Source organism: Coenobita brevimanus, unplaced genomic scaffold (assembly GCF_032717465.1).
Source record: "Coenobita brevimanus isolate Jiangsu-jjx unplaced genomic scaffold, ASM3271746v2 jjx.HiC_scaffold_2061, whole genome shotgun sequence".
Lineage (NCBI taxonomy): Eukaryota > Metazoa > Arthropoda > Malacostraca > Decapoda > Coenobitidae > Coenobita > Coenobita brevimanus.
In genome coordinates this window covers 351,822-377,276 of record NW_027642954.1, presented here as the reverse complement: position 1 = coordinate 377,276, position 25,455 = coordinate 351,822, and the positions used below count along the sequence as shown (strand labels likewise).

The 25,455-nt window shown below is 42.4% G+C and overlaps 1 protein-coding gene across 1 annotated transcript in view; it reads left to right on the top strand.

Annotated features, from left to right (window-relative positions):
* LOC145389776 (intermembrane lipid transfer protein VPS13D-like) overlaps positions 1-25,455 on the top strand; it is a gene marked incomplete at its 5' end in the record, with an annotated part of 131,135 nt that overhangs the window by 6,257 nt on the left and 99,423 nt on the right. The window contains 7 exon segments of the mRNA XM_080264940.1: positions 1,381-1,530; positions 4,732-4,804; positions 13,072-13,285; positions 13,840-14,002; positions 17,878-17,960; positions 19,667-19,883; positions 21,509-21,734. Coding sequence (XP_080121066.1) covers positions 1,381-1,530; positions 4,732-4,804; positions 13,072-13,285; positions 13,840-14,002; positions 17,878-17,960; positions 19,667-19,883; positions 21,509-21,734 — 1,126 coding nt within the window.

The window sequence follows — 25,455 nt, the reverse complement described above, 5'->3', positions numbered from 1 at the left end:
ATATACTGCATTATAACTTAGAGTATATGCCTTGGTAGAACAGTGATTATCAGTCAAGGGACATTGCCATTACATTATATACAATTTGCATGTAAAACTGGATTAGGAACATGTAAATCTTGTCTCAAGGATGACTGTGACACTTAAGGATTTTGCTTTAGGTGCTATAATATGATTTACTCTGAGAGTGCAGGGACCAAGTTACTCACCAAACTTAAATTATATCTACACAAAAGTCTTGGTTGGATCTCCTAAAGTTGTTGGTGGCAGACTGCCAGCACAACCCTTTTTCAATCTGTTCCTCAAGTTAAACCTCTCACTGAACTAACCATCCACCTGTACAACTGATTTTGCTCCATCATACATATTGTAGGTGATTTTGAATATTCTACCGTCCAATTTATATACTGTACCAATATCACTTTCCACATAGACTCTGATATAATCTGTCTTATGCCATCTCAAAATGCAATAAGTGAAATTGGCAGTCGGCTTTAAAACTTCTTGTAATACAGGCAGACCCCGAGACGCGATACCCCAGCATAGCGATGGGGGTAGAAATACCACCCTGCCCCGCCGAATGATGGCCAGACCCCAGTATAATGATGGGTTTTGTTTTGTTATACTGATTTTAATTATATTTTATACTTAAATTTTGTGTTTAGTTTGATTTATAAACTGTTTTTAGACTTACATTAATGTGTTTAATCACAGGTGGGGTGAACCTTGTCATTTTGGAGCACAGTTTACTGAGTTTGATTTTTCCAGACGTATTTTTGATTTCCAGATATTATATTTGGGGTTCGTTTAGTTATAAACTGATTTTAGGCTTAATTTAACTTGTTTTAAAGCCATCTGGGGGTTTAAGTTAGCCAGACACTTGTTTGTGGGCTCATTTGGGGGTGTTTAGAACTTGGTTGGGGGGGAAACTCAAGGCTCAAAAACGCATCTAAGTACTTTGCTTGTTAAATCTTCCCCAAGATATGATACTCCGCCAAGCGATGGGATTTTACTTTACCAATTGCATTGATCAACCGGGTATTGCCTGTACTGTATTTGTACTGTGCATTGCAAGATAATTGCTGAATATTGATGTTGCACTTTTGTACCTCAAGCACTTTTACCCCTGTAATGAGAGATTTGTGTTTTGGAAGTGCTGGAGGAGAGAAAAATTATTATTTGTCATCATCATCATCATCATCATTATTGTTGTCATCATCATCATCATCATCATCACCACCCACTTTTCTCCTTGTCAGTGGAATGTGTTGGATAATAAACTAGTGAAAGGATAATATAAACGTACAGGAACCTGTCTTTAGAGTTACATTGGCCTGTTTGAAATGTGCTGTATGCCAAACTTGGATGTGTTCTTGTCAGACTGGTGGTAAACACAACGTCACTGGATATGGTGCACAACCCATCAGCTCTGGACACCTTCGCTGCCTTCTTCACTGCACCCCACCAACGCCGCGGAGAGCCAGCACTCACACCCCAGATGGCAGCCCTCACTACTGCTGCTAGGAAGAGGTTAGATGCTGCTTGTGTGTGAATTGAGAGTATAGGTAGTAATTGTAGTATTAGTAGTAGTTGTAACCCCAGGCATGAGAGGATATGAACCCAGTGTACTTCAGACTGAAATTGACCTCCTTCTGCAGTCTAGCATCTGCCTTTTGGGGAGTAGGGAGGGAAATAAGAAATGTTTGTTTAACCAGGCATAGGAACAGCTCGGTTCCAGAAGCATATCCATACTCAAATCACTCCCCACTCCATTCAGTCACTTAAGGACAACACACAGCTGCATGCACAGCCCCCAGATATCCACCCCTCTGAATCCTATTTCCCTCGTGAGGACGGTCCAGGATATAACACAGCACCTCATACTGTTAAGCTCATTATGGAAGACTGCATTGCATACAATCACATATGCCAACAACACAACATACACTCGTGAGAGCTCTGTGGGAAAGCCTGGTCTCAGCCATGGCCTTCCTTAGGGACTCGGGGCTGTTCAGCCAGACTACCTAGGGAACAACTACTACTATTACTACTACAGCTCGGTTATATCTGTGCCATGACACGAAGGCATTTCTCTCAAACATGGTGAATTGATCGAGATAATATTAACTCACTCAACCCAAGGACATCATTTATTATCATCGTCATCATCATCTGGACCTCCTTTCCCATCCTAGGGCAGGGTGAGGGGTAGCAACTTCCAGACAGCCCAAGTTTGCCCAATCCAATGGGCCACACTTCCATTCACTCACCATTCAAGCCCCTGACTCCTGGCTCTATCTGATACGTTTATGTTTTCCTTATTATGCCACCATGTGATGCCTGCAGGGAGATCAGTGGTGGGTCTTAGTGCTGTGTACCCATGTAGCGCATTAACCCCCTTGCCCTAATACAATTTTTAGATGCCTGGTGGTCTAATGAGTCAAGGTGCTCCAGCCAGATGTGAATCATGCGGGTCTAATTCCAAAGGGCAGTTGGAGTTTATTGCTCATGTGATGCTGCTGTAGAATGTGCAGCTGGTCACTCACCTTAAATGTCTGGACTGAGTTGTCTAGCTTGGGGCCTCAGTTCTCCTGAATTGGATAATGAATAGAATTAATGCAATCATGTGACCCATAATCTTGTCAGTTAAAGAAGCCCCCTGAGCCTTTTCCCTTATGATTTATTTTCCATGCTATGCCTTACTGCACTCGTGTATGTTGCATCTTTTAAGCCCTCCGTGGCCGTCGGCATCCAATGACGTTTTATCGGAGCATGGCCGAAACCTCCCATATTATTTACTGACGTTGTTTGCAATACATATATCTAGTCATTTCAAACCATTTTAGCACCATTGAAATTTTGAGGGGTTTGGAAATATGGATAATTCTTAGTGCGATGTGAAAATATGGATAATTCTTGATGTAGTGCTGCCTACTTCTTTAGCCTTTATCATTCTTTTTCTGTGCCTGCCCTCCTCTCTTCCTATTTCTCCCATCTTTTCTGTCACTACTTATTGCTTTTCTTTCCATTACAGGTGGCTTTACATTGAATGACAAGCCAAATGGTTTCCTGTAAGCCAAGAAGCCATTTACAACGCTGGGTGGTAATGATATAACCAAACCATACGTGCTCCCTACGTGTCAGGTGGGTTGGTGGAGGGTTAGTGCCCCTCCCTGTAAAACAAATATCTCAGAGTCAAATGGCCACCCCGTGCGGGATTATGGCATCTGGCAATAGATAGATAAATAGACTTAGTGCGATGTTTTTTTACTCCTGTATTTAGTTTTCACTGGGATGTAAAACATTCATTTGACAAAATTTTTCGCGCCTCATTTCGAAGCACAGGATGGGTCTAGGAAGCTAAAAATTGCATTGCAAGGTGCACCAGATGTTTCTCCTCAATTTGGCGAGCGAGAAAAGTCGATTTTTGAAACCTGAAAAATTGGTGCCTGGGCTGGCCTGTTAGTCCTGATGAACTCCACTGGCTTGGCCACGGAGGAGTTCAACACAAACACTGAAGGTAAAAATAATACACAAAGGGTTATTCAGGACCTATATGCAAAAATGAACTGGTAAGGAAAAGGTGGGAGGGAGCTTCCTTAACTGTGGAGAGTACAGGCCAATATGATCCCATTCAGCTTAGAACACCTTGGTGATGAAGGGGTTAGTGTTGTTGTTCCAGGCTTATCTGAACATCAGCCTGGTGGACTACTGGCTAAAGTTGCCCTTCTCTTCCAGTCCATCATGCTCCTTTTGAGGGATAGGTAGTGAGATATAGGATGTTTTTGTAACCAGGCTGTGGAGTTCCCAAGGTATAGTTATGCCACGTAGGAAGGAATCCCTCTGCAGCACTGAAAGAGTGCTGTATATAACGCTTTCTCCTGTGGTGTCTATCTCTCTGGTTGCTGGAAAGTGATTAGATGTGGGAATGGACAAGAGATTATGGACCCATTTGTCCTCAGGATACTTTTTTTTTTTTTCCCCTCCCTTAGCTGTTATTGTATATACAATACTGTACCTGAGGAAAGCATCCTGGTAGAAGGGGTTGTGGAGGCTACATCTAACCCCTGTTGTTTGGAAATTTTCCCCCTGCTTGAAAAACATCATGTGGAGGTAGCAAGAGTACAATGAAACCTAAAATGTCGTCAGGCTTAAAGAGTTAATGGTTGGAAGGGGCTAGATACTTGTCATATAGGAACTGATATACTTCATAATTTATTCTTGCTATCTTCAGACAGTTGTACTCAGCTTCATTTTTTTTATTTTCATTCATTTTTGTTTCAAAAGTCTTTGTATACACTTGCTTGTGTCAACTCCAGATAGACATCAAAATGAAGGAGTTACCTGTATCCCACAGTAACCCCTGCAGTGCTAAGGTGTTTTCTGAAGGTGAGTACAATTGTTTCTATTCAGGAAGAGTATAACTGAAACTACATCTGCAAACTGCTTCTTATAAGAGATCTTTTCTTAGGTGAATGAAACCATCCAGTTATAAGAAGTATTGTTAAAGTTACTTGTTTTAGTAGATAGAGTGTAGGAAATTTAAGTCAATGGACTGGAGTTTGTTTTAGTAGATGGAGTGTAGGAAAAACTTAAGTCATTGTACTAGAGTAGATAGAGTGTAGGAAAAATTTAAGCCTTTGTACTGTAGTTTTTTTTTAGATTATATAATTATGTTGTAGTGCTGAGTGTGTAAAACATGCCTTTGTCTCACTGGAGTAATTATTGCAGATATGAGGAACTGAAGGAGCAGACCAAACAGGAGCTGAAGAGAAACTGGGAACAGATAATGGAAGGGGAAGTGGTAAGTCAATACTGATTATGTCTCTGATTGTTTTATCATTGATGGCTGTGTTTATAGTGAATCATTTTACTTATAGCCCAGGATATGTGCAGGCAAAATGTTACTGTAAGTGAAACAGCTCAATGATGCACATAACTCACAATTATGTGTGTGGGGATTTATGATAATAGAAAAGGAAGAGGAGGGCTAGATTGAGCTGATTTGAGTTCATGTAGAGGAAGGAAGATGGCAAATGGATGGAAGGTGAGAGGTGGGAATGTCATGGGTAGGGTTGTAAGAGGCAGACTAAAAAGACCTAGGGTGAGGTCATAGAGTGTGACCTCAGGGATAAAGGACTGAATAGGGAGGCAACCAGAGATTGAGCAGTGTTGAGAGTTGTCATTACATGACAAAGGCCAGTTCATGCAAGTATGTTTCAGCTTATTTCATACAGGTAAGTGTTGTGTACATCATTGGATGATGGAGTGGCCCTCGTGAGAGAGGGCAACATCTGGAAACTTCCTGTATTGTTATTTGCAGATGATACTGTATTGTTAAGTGAAGACAAAGGGGAACTGCAAGGCTTGGTGAATGAGTTTGGGAGAGTATGTAAGAAGCAGAATCTGAAGGTGAGTATAGGGAAGAGTAAAGCTATGGTCTTCAAGAGAAATGAAGTCACTGAATGTACAGTGAGGTTGGATGATGACAAAATGTGAAATGTGAGTGCATTTAAGTACTTGGGTAGTGTGATGAGTAAGAACGGAAGTTTGGAGGATGAAATGCTTGAAAGGATACAACAGGGAAGAAAGGTTGCTGGTTCTTTGAAAGTGATAAGAAATAGAAAAGTGAGCATGAAAGTTAAAATGTCGCTGCATGGTAGTATTGTGATACCAACTCTAACATATGGAAGTGAAGCTAGGACCTTGTTGGAGGGACACAAGTCAAGAGTGAGAGCAGTGAAAATGGGTTATCTGAGAGGAGCATGTGGAGTCACATGGAGAGACAGACTGACAAATGAGGAAGTGATGGAGCGTTGTGGTATGGATGTGATAGAAAAACGTTAAGAGAAATAAACTGAGGTGGTTTGGACATGCTGGAAGGATGGAGAGCAAGAGACTAATGAGGAGAGTGTATGTGAGTGAGGTAGAGGGGGGAAGAGGGAGGGGGAGGCTGAGGATGAGATGGAGGGATGGAGTGGAGAGGTATATGAAGGAGGGGGATATGAGCTGGGGGGAGGGCAGTGAATTGGCAGGGGACAAGGAAACATGGAGGCAGTTTGATTGTGGCCATCCCTTATGGGATTGAAGCATCTGGCAGTAGTTAGATAGAGAAGTGTCGTGTGTTTCTTTTCGGGGAGTATAGCATTATCAGTAACACATGGTTGCTTTTAGGTATCCATTGTAAAGGAGTAAAATCCATAATGAGTCTGAGAGGACTGCAACTGGTGACATAGAGTGGGTCAATGTAGGTTGCTTAGCACTACCATGACCCCAGTGCAGTCATGCCGTGGTATACGGGGAGTGTATGGCAATTTTTTTTATTTTTTTTTAATTTAATTTTTTTTTTTTTTATGCGAGGAAGAAGGAATCAAAGGTGTAACAATTTATCATATACTGAGCACAATATAACATGGATTCAGTTGGGGGTCAAGGGCCCCTAACCAAATACCTCAAAAAACCTTACCCTTGTAGGCTTGTCCTTGGCACCCAAACTAGCACCACACTTTCCATTAAAGGTAGCAACCTTGCTGGACATGTTTCAGTATTTCCACAAGTTTCAGTATTTCACACACACACAAAAATGTATTGCTCTTCTTCATAATGCACACTGCACTATTTGTTATGAACTTGCACTATTATGTGGTAATAGCACTGGTGTTTCTGTGGCCTTGCATGCATGAAATGAAAGGAAATGGAGATCATAATGACTGTAAACACTGGACGACCATCTAGACTCAGACATTTGACTGTTGGCATGTGTGGGAGGCACTGTGTGCGCAAGGGATTGTCATACATGGGCACCACAATTATTGCATGAGCAAATTTTGCCATTGTTATCATGATTTATCAGTTTATCGCATTCAGTACCAAACTGATGTATACCGAGGCCCAACTGTTAACAAATGGAAAAACTAGGAACTGGCCAGGTTTAAGCATTTTTTTCCAAAATTTCTTCATATTTTAGACTTATTTCAAATTTAGACTTACCTTGTAGTTTTCAGCAGCTGTTGGAGGGTAATTTGCTGGTTTTGGAGTTTGGCTCTCTGTCCATAAAAAATGTCAGCTGTACCATGGCCATTATGGGGATTCCTTTAAGGGGAAGCATGGATTCATATGACTGATTAAGTAATCTTATATAGAATATTGAAGTTTGAATTTTAGAAGGTTGGCTGTATCCATTGAGAGACACAAAGCAGTTATAGGGCTGAGACTCTCTCTCTCTCTCTCTCTCTCTCCGATGCCAGCATCCAGCTTTATGCTGCTTAGGCTCCTAATAGTGGCATGATTAATGGAATCTATAAGAGACCTCCAGGACTGAATGAAATTGTCAGGACTAGTGATGACACAAACATCCATCCATCCATCATCCAATCCTATGTTGCCCCACGAGGAGCATAGGAGCCCGGGGCTAGGCAAGTTGGTCCTGACATTTAAGATGAGAGTGACCAGCCTCATTTATCCCTGAGTGGCATTACATGAGCAGTAAATTCCAACCACCCCTTGGATATAAACTTACACAGGCTCAGATCAATTGAAGCACCGTAATTACCCACTAAACCACCAGGCACTATAATTTGGTTATATTGTTACCACCCAGCGTAGTAAATGGTTTCTTGGTGTACAGGAAACCATTTGGCGTGTCACTCAGTGTAGAGTCACTCATAGGCAAAAGGAAGTGGAAAGAATGAAGGAAAGAAAGACAAAATAGGGAGTGTACAGTCACCTGTAGGCAGGAGAAAGAGGAAAGAATGAAGGAAAGAAAGACAGAAGAGGAAGGATGGAAGAGAGGAAAGGGCAAACACCTAAAGCAGCACTGTGTCGAGTAAATGACACAGATACTGTATAATAATAACAAAAATAATAATAAAGATATCATAGTGTTGAAGATTCGGTTTTTAGCCAGTTGGAGCCAACATCCTTCATTAACCCCTACACCGCGGGCTTGTTTACCAATAACTTGCGTGTGCCGCGGGGTTATTTGGGCTCCGACAGACTCTCAAAAAATATTTGCCAAAAATCAGTTATTAGTCCTGGAATAATAAAATTACATATGCTTATGGCACATACCTTCAGCTTTCTCCTGGAATGATTGTTGAGCCTTCGTCGGTTACCGTAGGACTTGTGGAGACCTCTGAAGTAGGGTAACGAAGTCTCCACTTTACACTTCCCGACAACCCGTAATATGATTACCACAGCCAGATACAAACACTATAAACACTATTCTACAATTTTCAAGTAGTTTGGGATCCCTACTAAAAAAAAAAAAACACTGTGAAAGCAATGGAAATTACGAGCGCGTCTGATCGTCGCACTGGCACTAGTTCGCTCATGGTAGCCTGTCATTTATTATTCATAAAACCCCTCACACTTTATATTTCTATTACTATATAACACTTATATATATCTACAGTCTTTATCCATAAGTTTCCTTCAGTAGTATTAGTTTATTGTCACTGTAGGGATTCAATTTCTTTCAGTAAAATACGTAGCATTCACTTTCTCGTCCTGTATACTGGCATTGAGAGTGAATGTCACTTTCATCTTCACTCTCATAACTCATAGCATTCAGACATGCTAGAGTGAAACTTTCACTTTCATTACTCCTAGGGTATATACTCGTAATCTTATAATACTACTCATTTACATTTCTATTTACGTTCTCTATTTTATTTACGTTATTTACATTTCTATTTTATTTACACTGTGTTGTGCACTGTCACTTGAAATAACTTATAAAACTATTTTCCATTGTTCACGTATATTTACATTCATTACTTTCACTTGCTGTTTACACATTATTTACACATTATTTACAATTCCACTTGCACTGTTTTACTCAATAGAAAGATCATAGTCACTCTTTTATCAATTGTCAGCCCTTTACCTCTTTCCACACGAGGTTTAGTAGGGGGTAAAGGTCACAGAGCCATTTGCATGGGGGTGAAAAAAGGCCTTGAAGTCAGCAAGATGAAACGTACGTCCTCTCACTTCGGAAGATGAGAGTACACTGATAACGCAGGGGCAGCCTAGAGGCCTGCTTTAGGGGTTATTCAGAGTTACCAATATTACTTCTTGAAACAGCTAAGTCTAGCACTGATATGATTGGCAGGAAATCTAGACAATACATTATAAATCTGGTAGTTCCAGGTGAATGTAAATATTCTCCCTTCCCTCCTTACATGTATATTTATTACGAAAATAGATTAGAGGCCTACTTAGGAGATATATAATCAGAGCTACCAATGTTAAATCTTGAAACAGCTTTGTGTAGCACTGATATGATTGGCAGGAAATCTAGACAATACATTATAAATTAGGTAGTTCCAGGTGAATGTAAATATCATTTAGGCTTCTCCCTTCTCTCCTTACATGTATATTTATTACGAAAATAGATTATACGGCATATTTCAAGGGGAAAAAAACAGCGAAAATTAGCGAACGAGTGCACGTGAGGTGTTGTCAGGTGATAATTAGCCAATTCCAGGTGTATGGCACTCTCACTTACCTGATTTCTTACTTGTATATATTATTTGGTATAAGAATACGACATAGGGCTTATTTCAATGGATGAAATCAGTGAAAAATTCCAGGGAAGATTTACTTAGCGTAGCATGGCCGGGCAGGCGAGAGCATAGGGTAATGGAGGGGGGGTGGGGAGGGGAGTCAAGAACGGGGAGAAATGGCTAAATTGTCAACAATGGATGGGAGTACAGATGAGATTAGGAGTGCTGACTAGTGTTGGACATTGTCAGTACTGATAGATGATACAAGCCCCCACTGGAATGCCCGGGTGAATTCAAAATAACACAGAATCACAAAAGCGACGCCCCGCGGTATGATCCCTTGCTCCCAAGCGTCACGAAAGTGACGCCCCGCGGTTAAGGGGTTAAGTATTATCATCATCATTGTTGTCTTTTCTCCTTCTTGATCCATGGCAGTTTCCCTGATAAGTCCCTTATCGTTGAGATCACACTCAATGTCATCATCCCAGGCCTTTTTCGGTCTGCCTCTCACAACCCTACCCCTAACATTAACACTTCCGCCTTCTGCACCCAATTATCATACCACATTTTCTCCACATGCCCAAACCATCGCAGTCTACCTTTTTTCATGACAACACCAATACACTCCAGTCCCATTCTACCTCTCAACTCTTCCGTCATAAACCTAGCCCCACAAGGCATTGCACTCAGGGACGCATTGCACATCCACCTAATCATTGCCATTTCTGCACGTTTGAGCCTGCAAATATCCTTTGCTTTTACTGCCCAGGTCTCACTACCATACAGCATTACATTCCTAACACATGCCGCATACAAAGATCCCTTAGCACATAGGGAGAGTCCTCTCAGTGTCAGGATAGGCAACAGCTCTCTGAACTTCTTCCAGCCACTTCTCACTCTAGTCTCAGAGCTAGCTCCAGCCTCACCTCCAGCACATAACATGTCTCCCAAGTATCAAGCGTCTCACCAGCAAGGTCAGTCCTTTCATGCCTGACAATCTCCGCATGCTTTCCCCAACACACCACACACAAGAAATCAGCATTATCTCTCAGTCTACCTCTAATACCACTGCATCTCTTATGCACCCACTTATCACAAACACTGCATTAGATGAAATTACTTTCCACACCCTTGTGGCAAATTGCACATGGCCACTGTTGCTCTTCTTTGAAAATACCACCCCCAGCCCTAGATACCATCACCTTTGTTTTAACTGCATGTACTCTCAAGCCCCTGTGTCCCATGCCATCTCTCCACTTCCAAAATCTTTCCCTCTCCTCCCTTTCATTTTCTGCAATCAGCGCCAAATCATTACCATACAATATCTTCCGTGGGAATCCATTTCTGAAGTCACATGAGAGAGCATCAAGTACCGTGATAAGCAATAAGGGGCTCAGTACTGACACCTGATGCACACCAACATTCACGGAAAACTCATCTCGCAGATCTCCATTCACCCTTACCTGGATGTGAGCGTCCACATACATGGCCATAACCAACCTAACCAGCCACTCCTCGATCTCAGGTTTTCTCATTGCCCACTTCACCACCTCTCTATGAGCTCTGTCAAAGGCCTTCTCCAAATCAACAAAGATATAATACAGATCCCATTTCTTTCCTATACCTGTATTTTTTTTTTCTACAGCTGTTGAACAATGAATATGGCATCAACGGTCCCATTGCCTCTCATAAACCCAAACTGCATCTCATCAGTATTCTCCGATCATACCTCTTAGAACTCTCTCCATTACTTTCGTTATCTGGTGTAAAGGCTGTATGCCTCTATAATTTCCTCTTTCCAGAACGTCACCCTTCCCCTTGTACACATTTACAATTACACTTCAGCCAATCACCTGAGGCAGCACACTCATTGATAATCATATTTATCAAGTCAGTGACTAACCCCACTCCTATATCTCTGCCTTCAACATTTCATCAGTCATCTCACACACACCTGCTGCCTTCCCCACCTGCATCCTGCCTGTTGCCCTGCTCACAGCAGCATCATTAATCAAAGGCCAGGAAATAGTCTGTCTGGCTTCCATTTCCCCGAGACTCCTATGTAATCAGCCTACTCTCTCTTTTCCTAAGGTGTGTGTTGCACACAGTCATGTTCATTGTCTCTCCAAACTCAAGTATCCTTTCCCTTTCCTCATTTCTTGTACCATATGCACATCCTCCCTGTACTCGTTCATATCCTAGAGCAGCTTCACCAACATGACCATTCAAGTCCCCTCCCAAAACTACAATCTCATCATCCCCCATACCACATACTACATATATTAAGTCATCCCAGAATCTATCCTTCTCTACCTCATCCAAGCCTGCCTGTGGAGCATACTCTGATAAAAATGAAAACATATTCCCACCGAACAAAATTTTCCACTACTAGTACCCTATCACCTGCTGTCGTTACATGCATGACATATTCTACCCATTTCTCCTTACCCAGCACTCCCACACCACCATATCCATCTGCCCTACCCTGCCAAAATAACTTGTAATGGCAGTCCTTCCTGACAGTCATCGTGACTGATCCTCCCCTCTATCTGACTTCTTTCACATATCCAACATCCACTCACCTCCTACTCGGCGTCTCAGCTTCTCCTGCTCTGCTCTGAAACTTCCCACATTCTATGATGCCACTCTGATCCCCGTGGGAGATTTAGTTTCCTCAGGCATGCTTTGATTCCCTTTCTTTTTTGTCTTAATCAGTAAAAATAAATAATGGGAAGAGGTAGACCACAGGCCCCACCCACCCACACAGTCCCAAGTCCAGGCATGAATCTGGGACCCATAGTCCGTCAGCCGTAACCAGTGGCTGTGGCAATGGCCTCGGGGCACCCTGCCAGGACAGCTACAGGGACATCCTTCAGGCATGCCTTGACACTTTAACTGCCCTGCCATTATACACCCACTGATAGGGCAGCCTCCTGGGGTGCTACTCCCAGGTTCAGGCCCCTCTCTATTGGGCAGAAGTGGCAGCCTGGGAACCGCAGTGCCCTGTACCCTCTAGCAGAGATCTGAGCCCCATTCCAGCCCAGCCCCAGAATCCAACCCAGAAATTATAGGGTGGGAGAGCTCTAGAAATTGGAACAGGAAAGCACAGAAGTTGGGGAACTTTCAACTTAGTGCTCGTTAAAATGGTCTTGTATTAATTCACCTATCAGTCATGCCTACAAAATTGTTGGTACCACCATACAGACCAAATGATAAACAGATAAATAATAATGCCTGTGGGACAGGAGCTGGTCTGTTAACAGCCAAATTATGAAGTGAATGAAAGCATGTCAGGTGCATCTGTTAATGTGGTTTTTCATTGATTACCATTCTTCATTAGCTTTATTAGTTCCTCAGTTTCCATACTCTACTTGTTCACAGAACATATCCATCTACCCTCATCAAGGCTCTCCACACCTCCTACCATCTTCAGAATAATTCACTTAACCAGTTTGTTTTCACTACTCTGTTCACATCCAGTATCTCATTGTGTGATAATACCATCTAATCACACTCTTTTCTGTCATTTGATCAGTAGAGTTAATTATCAACATAATTGTTTCAGATAACAAGGAAACGTTGGGATGTGATGCTGGATATCTCAGCACCACACATCATCATCCCGGAACACACTCAGGACAAGAATGCCACGTTGGTTGTGCTGGACTTTGGCAAGCTTATGTTCTGCTCTGCACGTCCTCCTACCTCCCACCACCCTCACCACCACCACCACCAACAGCAGCTCTCTGAGGAACTAGACAATGCCAGTGATGAAGATGGTATGTGTTGCCTTTATGCTGGTATTACTGTTGTTATGGTTTAAACCTCAGGTAGACAGGCACTCGCTTTCGTGTGAGCTTTGTATTTTTTTTTTTTTACCATGGTGCTGTAAGTTTATTGTGTTACTGAATGAGGAATGATGTGTGTGGTGAACTGTATATGAATCAGTATAATTTGTCATGCTGTCAGGTACTAGTTTATTTTTTGAGATGATAGTCAGTTTCACCTTTATGCCACCGGTTTGATTTATATGGTAAGCGATAGATGCAGATTGTTCATCCATGTAGAAAACAATTAGAGTAATTAATCATTATGGTAAGTAACAGGAAGGATTGTTGATCCATAGGATGGAGATAAAATCAGAGTCAGGCAATAGTTTGGTACCCTTATGGGGCACCCAGAATGTTCTGGTGTGTGTAGAACATTTGATGACTGTTATAAGCTTAAATACCAACACTTGCCTGGTGGGCTGTGGTATCCTAGTCTTGGGTCTTTGAACTTTACAGAGGATGATATGAAAATCAGTCACCATTTTTTTTTCTTCTTCTAACAGATGAGTTTGCCACACCGTGTTCAACCCCAGATGAACTTGAAAATATGTCACCATCGGATACAACAGTGACAGTGGGTTGGGAGGAGCTTAAGAGGAAATCCTCAGTGTGTGATTCCAGTGCTCAGTTTTCAGAGGCCATGCTGCACGACCACATGTATGACAAGTGAGTAGTGATGAGCTCTATTTTTATATCTGCATTGTCTCTACCTGTCTATCCAGTCAACCTATCCTCTTTTCTTGATACCAGTTTTAAAGGAACTGGTCTTGAATGGCAGCAGTTAGAGGTATGTATTGCAGGAACTTGAAGACACGATATGTGGCAAGAACTTGAAGAAGTCATTATGAATCCAAAATTAGTTAACCATGTTAACCCTCTCGAACTCTTTCAACGCAACCTGTGTCCAACCGCTTCTGAGTACTGCATGACCCCCACAGGCTAGCCTAGACCTTACATGCCACACACCCCTCACTCAGTGATGTGTGCGTCATTTCCATTCAACTTTCTCCCCTGCCGTTATGTATAACTATATTGTTGTGAAATTGCTGTATGTTATAAATGAATAATGATCATCCTAATGAATGAAAAAAAAAAAGAAAAGAGAAAATAAATTACCATATTTTATCTTTCACTCATTTATTCAGCGCTGATTTCTCACAGATATGTAAACATTTTGTCAATGCCTGTTGAAAGTTGTAGAGCATTTATTTGCAATGATTTTCATAAACAATGACACTTCTAGCTCTATTGGAAAGATTTCTGTGGGGTACAGAACAGAAATATCTTACAGTCTTTGACCACACCTGGTCGTTCTAGTAGCAGCTGGCTCAACATCATAAAACGTTTTCAATGATTTCATTCCCCTGCCCTTATTTGTAACTGTATTGTTTTGAAATTATTACATGTTATAAATGAATAAATGATCATACTAATGAAAGAAGAAAAAAGAAAAGAAAATATAAATTACCATATTTTTTCGTTCATTCGTTTATTCAACGCCAATTTTTTCCATCCATCTGTCCATCATCCAATCCTACATTGTCCCATGAGGAGCATAGGAGCCCGGGGCTAGGCAGTTGGTCCCGACATTTAAGATGAGAGTGACCAGCCTTACTCATCCCTGGGTGGCAGTACATGAGCAGTCAACCCCAACCATTCCTTGGATATAAACCTTCACCGGCTCAATCCGATTGGAGCTCAATAATTACCCACTAAACCACCAGGTGCCAAAATTTGGGTGTATGGTTACCATCCAGCATGGTAAATGGTTTCCTGGTGTACAGGAAACCATTTGGCTTGTCACTCAGTGTACAGTCACCCACAGGCAGAAGGAAGAGGAAAGAATGAAGGAAAGAAAGACAGAAGAGGGAGTGTAAAGTCACCCGTAGGCAGAAGTACAAGGAAAGAATGAAGTAAAGGAAGACAGAAGAGGATGGAAGGAAAGAAGGATGGAGGAGAGGAAAGGGCAGACACCCGACAGCAGCACTACATCGAGTGAGTGGATGGTGAGCGCCCCCGCCTACCAATTTTTTAGAGATATATGTATAAACATTTCGTCGATGTGTGTTGAATGCTCTACAACCTTCTGTCAGCAAGCATTGATGAAATGTTTATATATCTGTGAGAAATCAGCATTGAATAAATGCGTGAATGATAAAATATGGTAGTTTCTTTTCTTTTCTTTTTTTTTTTCTTTTACTTTATCGGATACATTTATGTGAAGCTACAAAACATAGTGAATGTTTTTGGCGTATCCGAAAGAGCCAGGATTCCAGGGGCTTGAATGATGATTGAATAGAAGCGTGGCCCATTGGAATGGGCAAATTTGGGCTGTGTGGACATTGCTGCTACTCACCCTGCCCTAGGGCAGGAAAGGTCTGGCTGATGATGATAATTTTTTTTTCTTTCATTAAGATCATTTATTCATTTATAACATGTAGCAGTTTCATAACAAAACAGTTATAAATAACGGCAGGGGAGAAAGGTGAATAACACCACTGAAACTTGTGGTGATTTTTTTTTTTTTTTTTTTTTTTTAATGAATGGAAGAAGGAAAAACAAAAGAAAAAAAACACGTCCATGTGCCTAAAGGCATCCTCCATTCATAAAATATTTATAACAACTGGATTTAAATTCAAGTGGATTAAATGTTTGTGGGAAACAACTTCCAGGAAGAGAATTCCAGGGAGTAGTAGTTCTGGGGATAAATGAATTTTGATAAGCAGAGGTTCTACATTGTGGGGGAGAGAGTACAGTATTAGTTCATGGGCTCTCGCAGCTGCCCGAGTATTTCGGGAGAAAATGTGAAGGGGAGGCACAATTGAAGCCAGTTTATCAGAGCACTTACGGTAAAAATATCGATAAAATAATGCTAAAGAAGCAACATCTCTACATATTGATAACGGAGGAAGGTCCTGTGTAATGGCAGGATTATTGATTAATCTAAAGGCTTTATTTTGAATTTTGTCCAACTGCCTCATTGCAACCGCTCAACATTCACTCCACAGTGGTGAACAGTATTCGATATGAGAATGCACATGACTTTTGTATATTGTGGCCATCTGCTTGTCAGTGAATAACTCACGAACTTTGTACATAAGTCCCAATTTCTTGGAAGCATTTTTAGCAAAGATGGAAGAAGAGCATAAGACAGTATGGATCAGACTAGTGCAGAGTTTTGCTGATGGCTGTGAGTGTAATGCCTTGAGAGTAAATGTAGAAAAGAGTAAAGTGATGGTTATTGAGAGAGAAGGTGACTCCCAGTGTGATGATACAGTGAATGGAGAGAGACTGGAATTGGTGAGAGTTCAAATACCTGGGTACAGTGATAGAAAAGAGAGGGAAATGTGCAAAAGAAATGGAGAGTAGAGTGATACAATGAAGAAAAGTAGCTGGTGCAATGAAGGCCGTGATGAGGAACAGAGGCTTGAGTGTTGCAGCTGCACAAGGCTTACATGAAGGAGTGTTAGTGCCAACTTTAACATATGGATGTGAGACTATGATGTGGCATGAAAATGAAAAGAGTGAGAGCAGTGGAGATGAGACTGCTGAGGAATGTATATGGAGTACAGAGAGCAGATAGGATACAAAATAATGTGATTTGTGAAAGATGTGGAGTGAGAAAGCCTGTGGACACCAGAATCGAAGAGAGTGTACTGAGATGGTATGGTCATGTGAAGAGAATGGATAACAATAGAGTGTTGAAAAAGGTATATCTGAGCGAATCTGAAAGAGGGAGGAGGCGAGGTAGGCCAAGGAGAAGGTGGAGGGATATGGTGGATGAGTGTGTGAGGAAGAGAGGTTTGGAAGTTGGTGAGGCTAGGGGACTGACAAGAGATCGAGTTGGCTGAATGAATATTGTGAGAAGTGCTCTATTAGGGATTTGGCACCTCTTTTTAACATGACAGCGTCCGGCTTGACTCTGTCGGATACATTTATGTGAAGCTACAGAACGTGGTGAGTGTTTCTGGCATATTAGATAGAGCCAGGATTCCTGGAGCTTGAATGGTGAGCAAATGGAAGCATGGCCCATTAGAGTGGGCGAATTTGGGCTGTCTGGACATCGCAACTCCTCACCCTGCCCTAGGGTGGGAAAGGAGGTCCGGATGATGATGATGATATGTGTGTATGTGTGTGTGTGAAGGCAAGGCAAGGTATAGAGAGTGATGAGGCTGTGTAACTGAAAGTATCAGGCAGGTTGGAGGAATTTTATGCAGAGGAAGTTTATGATGGATTTGGCACTCCCCTTTTATCCTGGCAAAGTGAAAATTGTTTGATTGACTTTATGATGGTGGTATGAAGCATGTAAAGAGAGGATTTTCTGCTTGTGCAATGGAGTCAAGATTTTGAGGGCTGGAATGGTTGTGAATAGCAATGTGACACACTCTGGCAGTTTGAGTAGTTCTCTCTCTCTCTCTCTCTCTCTCTCTCTCCTGGACCTTACCTCATGCCACCCTGGTGTGGGAAAAAAGGTATGGATGATTATGATATGTGAATCTCAACCTGCTTTTATTACATGACCATAACCCCGCTCCTCCCAGATATGACCTTCGGCTGTGTGACATGCAGGTGTTGGTGGGAAAAGTTCGAGACAACTGGCACTTTGCTTATACCAAGGGCACAGGTAAGGCTGGCAAGATGGTTTATCCTACAGAAAAAATTCAGGGAATTGTTGCCTCTCCTGATGTTGAGAAGGCTTTCCCTCTGTTCCAAGGGACCTTTATGTGCATGTGTTGGGAGTGTAATGCTAAATGGTAGTGAGACAATGATTAGGTGGGTGTGCAGTGCATCCTTGAATGCAAGGTCTTGGGGGGGGGGCAAGGATTTTGATTGAAGAGCTGAGAGGAAGGATGGAACTGGAGTGTATTTGGTGTTGTGATGAGAAGGGGTAGACTGAGATGGTCTGAGCATGTGGAAAGGATGAGGGATGACAACTGGTTGCAGAAAATGAGAAGCATGAACACTGGGGGTAGGGTTGCTAGAGGCAGACTGAAAAAGACCTTTGATGAGATCACAGAGTGTGGCCTCCAGGATAAGGGACTGAATGCGGAGGCTGCCCAAGATCAAGCAGCATGAAGAGCCACCATTAGGTGACCAAGGCCAACGCATGCAAGCATGTTGGAGCCTTTATAAACAAAACGAGGTGAACAGAGATATTTCAGTCAAATAATACCAGCAGAGGGAGTAGGCTAGCTATCTGCCCTTAATGAGTTTAGGAGTCAAGCCTTGTGCCCCTACATTTTAAAAACTGTGGGTTACCGCAGTGTACTTAGAGTTCAGTCATTGACATAATGGGTAGAAGTATGGGCCAGGTGAACTTTAATTTTTCAGTAGTTACATCTTTCTATCTATTGCCAGATGCCATAATCCCAAAAGGGGTGGCCATTTGACTTTGAGTTATTGGTTTTACGGGGAGGGGCACTAACCCTCCACTAACCCACTTGTTGACACGTAGGGAGCATGTATGGGTTGGTTATATGGTTACCACCCAGCATTGTAAATGGTTTCTTGGCTTACAGGAAACCTGTTAGTAAAGCCACCTGTAAAGAAAAGAAGAGCAATAAGAAGTGACAGGAAAGATGGGAGATATAAGAAGAGAGGAGGGCAGGCACAGAAAAAGAATGATAAAAGCTAAGGAAGAAGTAGGCAGCACTACATCAAGTGAATGGATGATGGTCGCACCACCTATATCTATGTAATATTATAGCTTAAGCTTAAGCTGTGTCATGCACGTACTTTTTCAGTTTGAGCTGGGTCATGTATGCAAATTTTAGATGCAGTAGCTGAAAGTAAGGACTAGTTGGAAAATGTAAAGAGCATATCTTGCATTCATTAACCTTGTGAACATTTGTGTTATTAGGTACTGTTCAGGTGTATCACAATTGTCATCATTGTTCCCATTCTATGCATGAAGGCCATATTCAGGTAACTGGGTAGGAGCATATTTTCTCTTGCATAGTCCTGGATGTACGAGTAGAAGTGACATGCAGTTTAATTTTGAAATACAGTGTGATTTATTGATTATACAGTAGGTCCTTCCCCCAGTTAGTCTGTTATAACAAGGTCTCATCATAGTTTATCATATGTTATTGGTATGCCTGGTGATCTAGTAGGTAAGGTGTTCCAGCCAGGTGGGGCCTGTAAAGGTTTGCATCAGTTGGATGGTTGAGGTTTATTCCTCACTAAAGCCACTTGGGGAAGTGAGGCTGGTTACCCTCACCTTATATGTCGGGACTGAACAGCCTAGCTCCCAGCCTCAATGCTCCAATTGGGGCAAAAAAAAGATTGGATGATGAATCACTATTTTTTTTTTTTTTTTTTTTTTTGCAGGGCATATGCACGTGCTTGATCGGTTCAGCATCAACCTTGAGCTGGAGCGTCGTGTGGTGGTGATGCAGCACAACGAGGGGCGTCAGTGGCCGTCTGTGACCCTGGCCGGCACACTGCCTCGCCTGGTGGTGCATATCAACGAGCAGAAGGTTCAGGCTCTACACACACTCTTTACAAAGTTCATATCACAAGATCCCACACCAGCAGACATTCCAAGGTAAAGGGCCAATGGCTACAGCTTATGATGCTGCTGGTGATGATCAGTGTATTGGTGGATTTGACTGGAGCAATCATCAGCCTGTTGTCTTTGACTCATATTTAAGTTTATTGAGGTAGCGTTGTTTCGGTATGCAAGCTGCGCCTGCAGTGTGGTGTGTGCTTGTTATGGCAATGTATTTTCTGTAGTTGTTGCAAACATTGTCTACCGTACATGAGAACAAAGAGAGTGACAGCTTGTGTTCGACAGTGGATAATCAGCTGATTTGATATTGGGTTGCAGCCATACCACTTGAATGGTAGATCAATAACATCCTTGGTGAAAGGAGGTGAGTCACTGGAGGTTTTGGACAGTGACTGCCACCTTTCTGATGTCAATAGTGCAGGGGATGGTGCTTGGGAGAGCACCACAGCAGGGGTCATAAATGGATTGAAAAGGTTCAGAAAATTGCTGCCCTTTGTGAAATGTCATTGTCCACAAAAGGGAAAGGATTTGGTACCTGTGTCGGTGGTGTCTAAATGAATGGAAGTGAAATGTGGAATAAAAGAGGAGGATATTATGGGACTGTAGTGAAACAATATGAGAATAATCCATTGAATATGTGGAGTTAAACCAGATTAACCAGTGGATATGTGGAGTAAAACCAGATGGTGGGATATCCTTAGAAGAGCTGGGAAACTACTGAGGAGGTGTAGAAGTATTACTTAGAAGTACTGTACTGGACCAGAAGGGATGTAGTGAGAAAGACATTATATGAGGGTGTGTGTGCTGACTTTCAACCTTAACCCATTTTGACTGAGCAGACCTACCAACTGCAGGTAAGCAACTGCCTCTTTGGAGCTGGCATGTACATTACAATACATACACTGTGTAGGGATGTGGTGACCCCTTGTGATAGACAGCGCCTCACCAGGGTCATACCAGGGTTCTTCCCATGGGTAGATTTAGGGAAATATGAGGAGGTTTGGCTCCTGGATGGACATTGCAGTTGCTCCACCCAGGGCCACAGTGCCACCATGTGTAGGCTCCTCATCATCACCAGAGGAAGAGATCCTGAAGTGTCACAAGAGAGCTGACATAGAACAGAGCATGGTGAAGGTGTGCTCTCCAGTGAATCCAACTGACCCATACTACAAAGCAAAACAGAGATAAAACAGAAAGTTATAAGACTAGTATGAGAAGTTTGGCTTGGGGATTACATAGTTATGGCTCAGTTGATAGTTCCTCCATGTGCTAGTGGCTAGGATGCTGAAGAAGTCAGTTACACAAGAGACAGTCATCGGAAGCAGCAGCACAAGTCTTGGCAGAGGGAGAGTTGGTGTGGATGAGCAGCACAGGACATGATCTGTTCTAACATCCTCCTCTCACTGGATATTCTGGAGTTAACATAGGATGATGATAATGACAGAAATTTTACTGAAAGAATTAACCGAGTCTGAGCAGAGTTAGGAGCAGCATTCTGAGCAAAACATGATGCATTTAATACCTGCCTTTAACAGTGATGATGATGATGATGATGATTGACAATGATGATGATGATGATGGATGAATATGATGATAATGATGATGATGATGATGACAACAGTGAAGATGAAAGGATGATGATGATGATAATTTTTCAGGAGACAGTCATCAGATTTAAGCAGAAGCAGTAGTAGCAGCCAGAGCCGGGGAGTGTTTGTTGATGGGCAGGACCTGACCCGTTCCAACACACTGCTGTCGCTGGATGGCTTGGGTTTGGGTGATGGCTCCACGATGGGTGATGGGGACTCCAGCAAAGGGTCATCTTCACCCACTGACGACGGCAAGCTTTTGGTTGTCCAGTTTACAGTGGATAAACTCTCTCTTGAGGTAAGGTGAACACAATACTAACTTAGTTATAAGTACTGTACTGGAGGTATGTAACAGGTTGCCACTAGAACTGTCTTCCTCTGTCTGTATTTCCTTGTGCCTATGACCAGTCTTTTAAATGCAAAGTGTCTAGGCATCTCAAAATGAATGAATCTTGAATTTGTCTCATTTATTTTATTTTATTTATTTATTTATTTTTTTCCTTGAAGAGAACAAACATTCAGACATCCAGCTTTTGCTTCCTCCTACCTTGCATTTTTTAAAAATATGTAAATGATGATGTTGGGGATTTTTTCTTGCCACTGCCCTTTTATTTCATACAGCTTAGGAGAAACCTCTTGTAGTGGAAATATATTGAAGGTGATACTGTATCTAGCTCCACCATATCAAGAAGTCCCCCCAAAGCTGAAAAGAATCTTGTAGCAATTGGAAGATTAAAGTAATTAAGGCACTGAAAGAGTTAAGGTGATTTCATCATCATCAATACCCCAACCCTGTCTCCCACACAAAAACATGTCAAGAAATAGATTTGGAATAATAGATGATAATGATAGTGGTGAATTGTAACAGTCAGTCTTATACGACCCCCTTCTAAGTGTACGGGCCTAAGCCTAGACTACCATTGTCCAGTACGGAAGGTTACATGTCATCTCCTCGAGTCTGTAAACCTCAGGGTGAGTAGGGTGATACGAGGTTTATGTTTCAGTGACAGTTTTCTCTAAGGTTGTTGTGTTTTACTAGTGGTGGGATTCAGAATTATGGTATTTGTTTCCAAAAAACTTCATCATCATCCAATTAAGTGTTGCCCCATGAGGAGCGTAGGAGCCCGGGGCTAGGCAAGTTGGTCCTGACATTTAAGATGAGAGTGACTAGCCTCACTTATCCCTGAGTGGCATTATATGAGCAGTAAACCCTATCCACCCCTTGGATATAAACCTGCGCCGGCTCAATCCGATTGGAGCGCCCTAATTACTCACCAAACCACCAGGCACCATAATTTAGTTATATTGTTACCACCCAGTGTAGTAAATGGTTTCCTGGTGTACAGGAAACCATTTGGTTTGTTAATCAGTGTAGTCATCCGTAGACAGAAGGAAGAGGAAAGAAAGACAAGAGGAAGGAAGGACGAGAGGAAAAGACAGGCACCCAAGAGCAGCACTATGTCAAATGAGTGGATGGTGAGCCCCCCAAAAATTTTCACTGCTTATATTTCTGAGTGTTGTAGGATATTAATTTGGGGAAAAAAAAAATTATAACAGGTAGTATAGTAGATAGTTGGCTACTGTTGATCCTGGGAGATAGTACACTGAGAGTGAAGTGCAGCTACAAGATTGGTAACTAGCCACACACCCATCACTCAAGGAGGAAGCTTCATCCACAAGTGTATAGAATCTAGGTTCAGGCTGAAACTCTAGTATTACTGTAGATCTTAAAATGAGGTGCTATGCAAAATTTTCTGGATAATTGCTATATAAAAATGAAAACTTACCATAGCTCCTATTGGCTGCCATCACCTTTGAAATAGTTCCCTTGCACATTGATACACTACTGTAGTCCCAGCGCTTCCGCCATTGCTGGAACGCTCCCTGGAACTCCTTCTCGATGAGAGTGTCGAGCACCACTTGCTGTTCCTTCTTGTTGTCCACAGTGGTATCAAAATGATGCCCTTTCAGCCTGATCTTCATTTATGGGAGAAGAAAGAAGTCACAGGGGGCCTGGACAAGAAGGTTTCATCTTCTGAGATGAGTCCAAGAGGCTCAGTGCAGACATTAGCGCATTACTGCATTTGGTCAGCCATCAGGAGCCTGGGGACAAATTTGTCTGTGATGCAGCGCATAGCCAATTATTTAGTGCGAATCCCTGACATGTCCCGTAACCAATTCCCACTTCCTCACGAACATTGTGAATGCTCCAATGTCGATCCTCACGGATGAGCTGCTGAATTTTTTGCGACAGTGTGAGGAGTTGTGCTGGTTGAGGGGCTCCCTGTGTGGTCGTCATCGTCAACCGATGTTTGACTGGCCTTAAACTGCGCATGCCACTGAAACGCCTGTGTCCGACCAAGAGATTGCTCACCAAACACTTGTTGAACCATTGCCAGAGTCTCTGTTGCATTTTTTCCAAGATTCACGCAAAATTTGATGCAACTTCACTGTTCGTTTCTTATATCCATCTTGAAAATAGCCTGACGATACGTACATGACAGCAGACAAATGAACATCGCTAATCCCCACGTTCACCAAGCTCCACACTGCATGGCACTCTGACTCGCATCGTGCTACTACAACCCTTTAGGCATCGTAGTCCCGGTCCAGAAAATTTTAGATAGCACCTTGTACATGAGAGAGGGGGGTGTGAGCTGGGAGCAGGGGAGTGAAATGGCGGGGGACAGGGCGACTTTGAGGCGATTTGTTTGTGGCCACCCCAAACGGGATTGAGGCGTCTGGCAATAGATAGATAGATAGATAGACCTTGTACACATCAGATTTTGTTTTTCCCAACAATTGTCAGTATCTGATGTAAAGTAATTAGTTGGTTTTGGCACTTGGTATAGCTTATAGTCCATAGAAAATTCCAGCCGTACCATGGCTTCCATGAATATGGAGATTCCTTAAGAAAAAGCATGGCATCTTTTATGCTGTGTGTGTGTGTGTGTGTGTGTGTGTGTGTGTGTGTGTGTGTGTGTGTGTGTGTGTAGTAAAGCAGAGTGTTTAAGAAGCATATGAGAAGGTCTGTTTGGTATTTACTGCATTTCTGAATGTGAAAACAAAAATTGTGTAACAAAGTACATAGTGAAGGAGAATGGAAGGCTTATATATGTATGGTGTGGATGGAAAGCTATAGAATGCTGTGAAGGGATTTTATGTTGGTAGCAAAACCTGTGTAAGAATAGATGTCTAGGTGAGTGGTTCAATGTCAGTGTTGGAGTGAGGCATAATGACCCATGGTTGTTCAGTATATATTTGGATGGGGTTATGAGGGAGGGTACATCTCAAATCATAGGGTTGGTGATGAATGGTGGAGTATCTTATGTGTGTTGTCAACTCTGGATGATGCTGTGGTCCTTACTAATAGTTTTAGTGTCTGCTGTTTGCTTCAGTATTTTCTGTCTGTCTGTCTGCTGCCAGATGCCTTAATCTCATAAGGGGTGGCCACAAACAAATCACCTCCATGTCGCCCTGTCCCCCGCCATTTCACTGCCCTGCTCCCAGCTCACTCCCCTCCTCTCTCATATACCTCTCCACCCCATCCCTCCATCTCATCCTTCGCCTCCCCCTCCCTTGCCCTCCCTCCACCTCACTCTCATACATTCTCCCCGTCAGTCTTTCACTCTCCAACCTCTCCACATGGCCAAACCATCTCTGTGTGTTTCTCCTAACGTTTCCTATCACATCCACGTTGACACCACCATGCTCCTTCACATCCTCATTTGTCAGTCTGTCTTTCCATGTGACTCCACAGACTCCTGTGTAGTAACTCATTTTCACTGCTCTCACTCTTGACTTCTGTTGCTCCAATTGGGTCCAAGCTTCACTTTCATGTTAGAGTTGGTATCACAGTACTGTCATGTAGTAACTTTTTTACTTCCATGCTAATTAGAGTACTTACAACATTTAGTGGAAACAGATGGGACAAGCAACATTCAGATGTGTGACTGTTTGAAATTAAAAGTGTGCATAGAACATTTACTCCGCTTAAAGAATACAACCAATCATTTGCA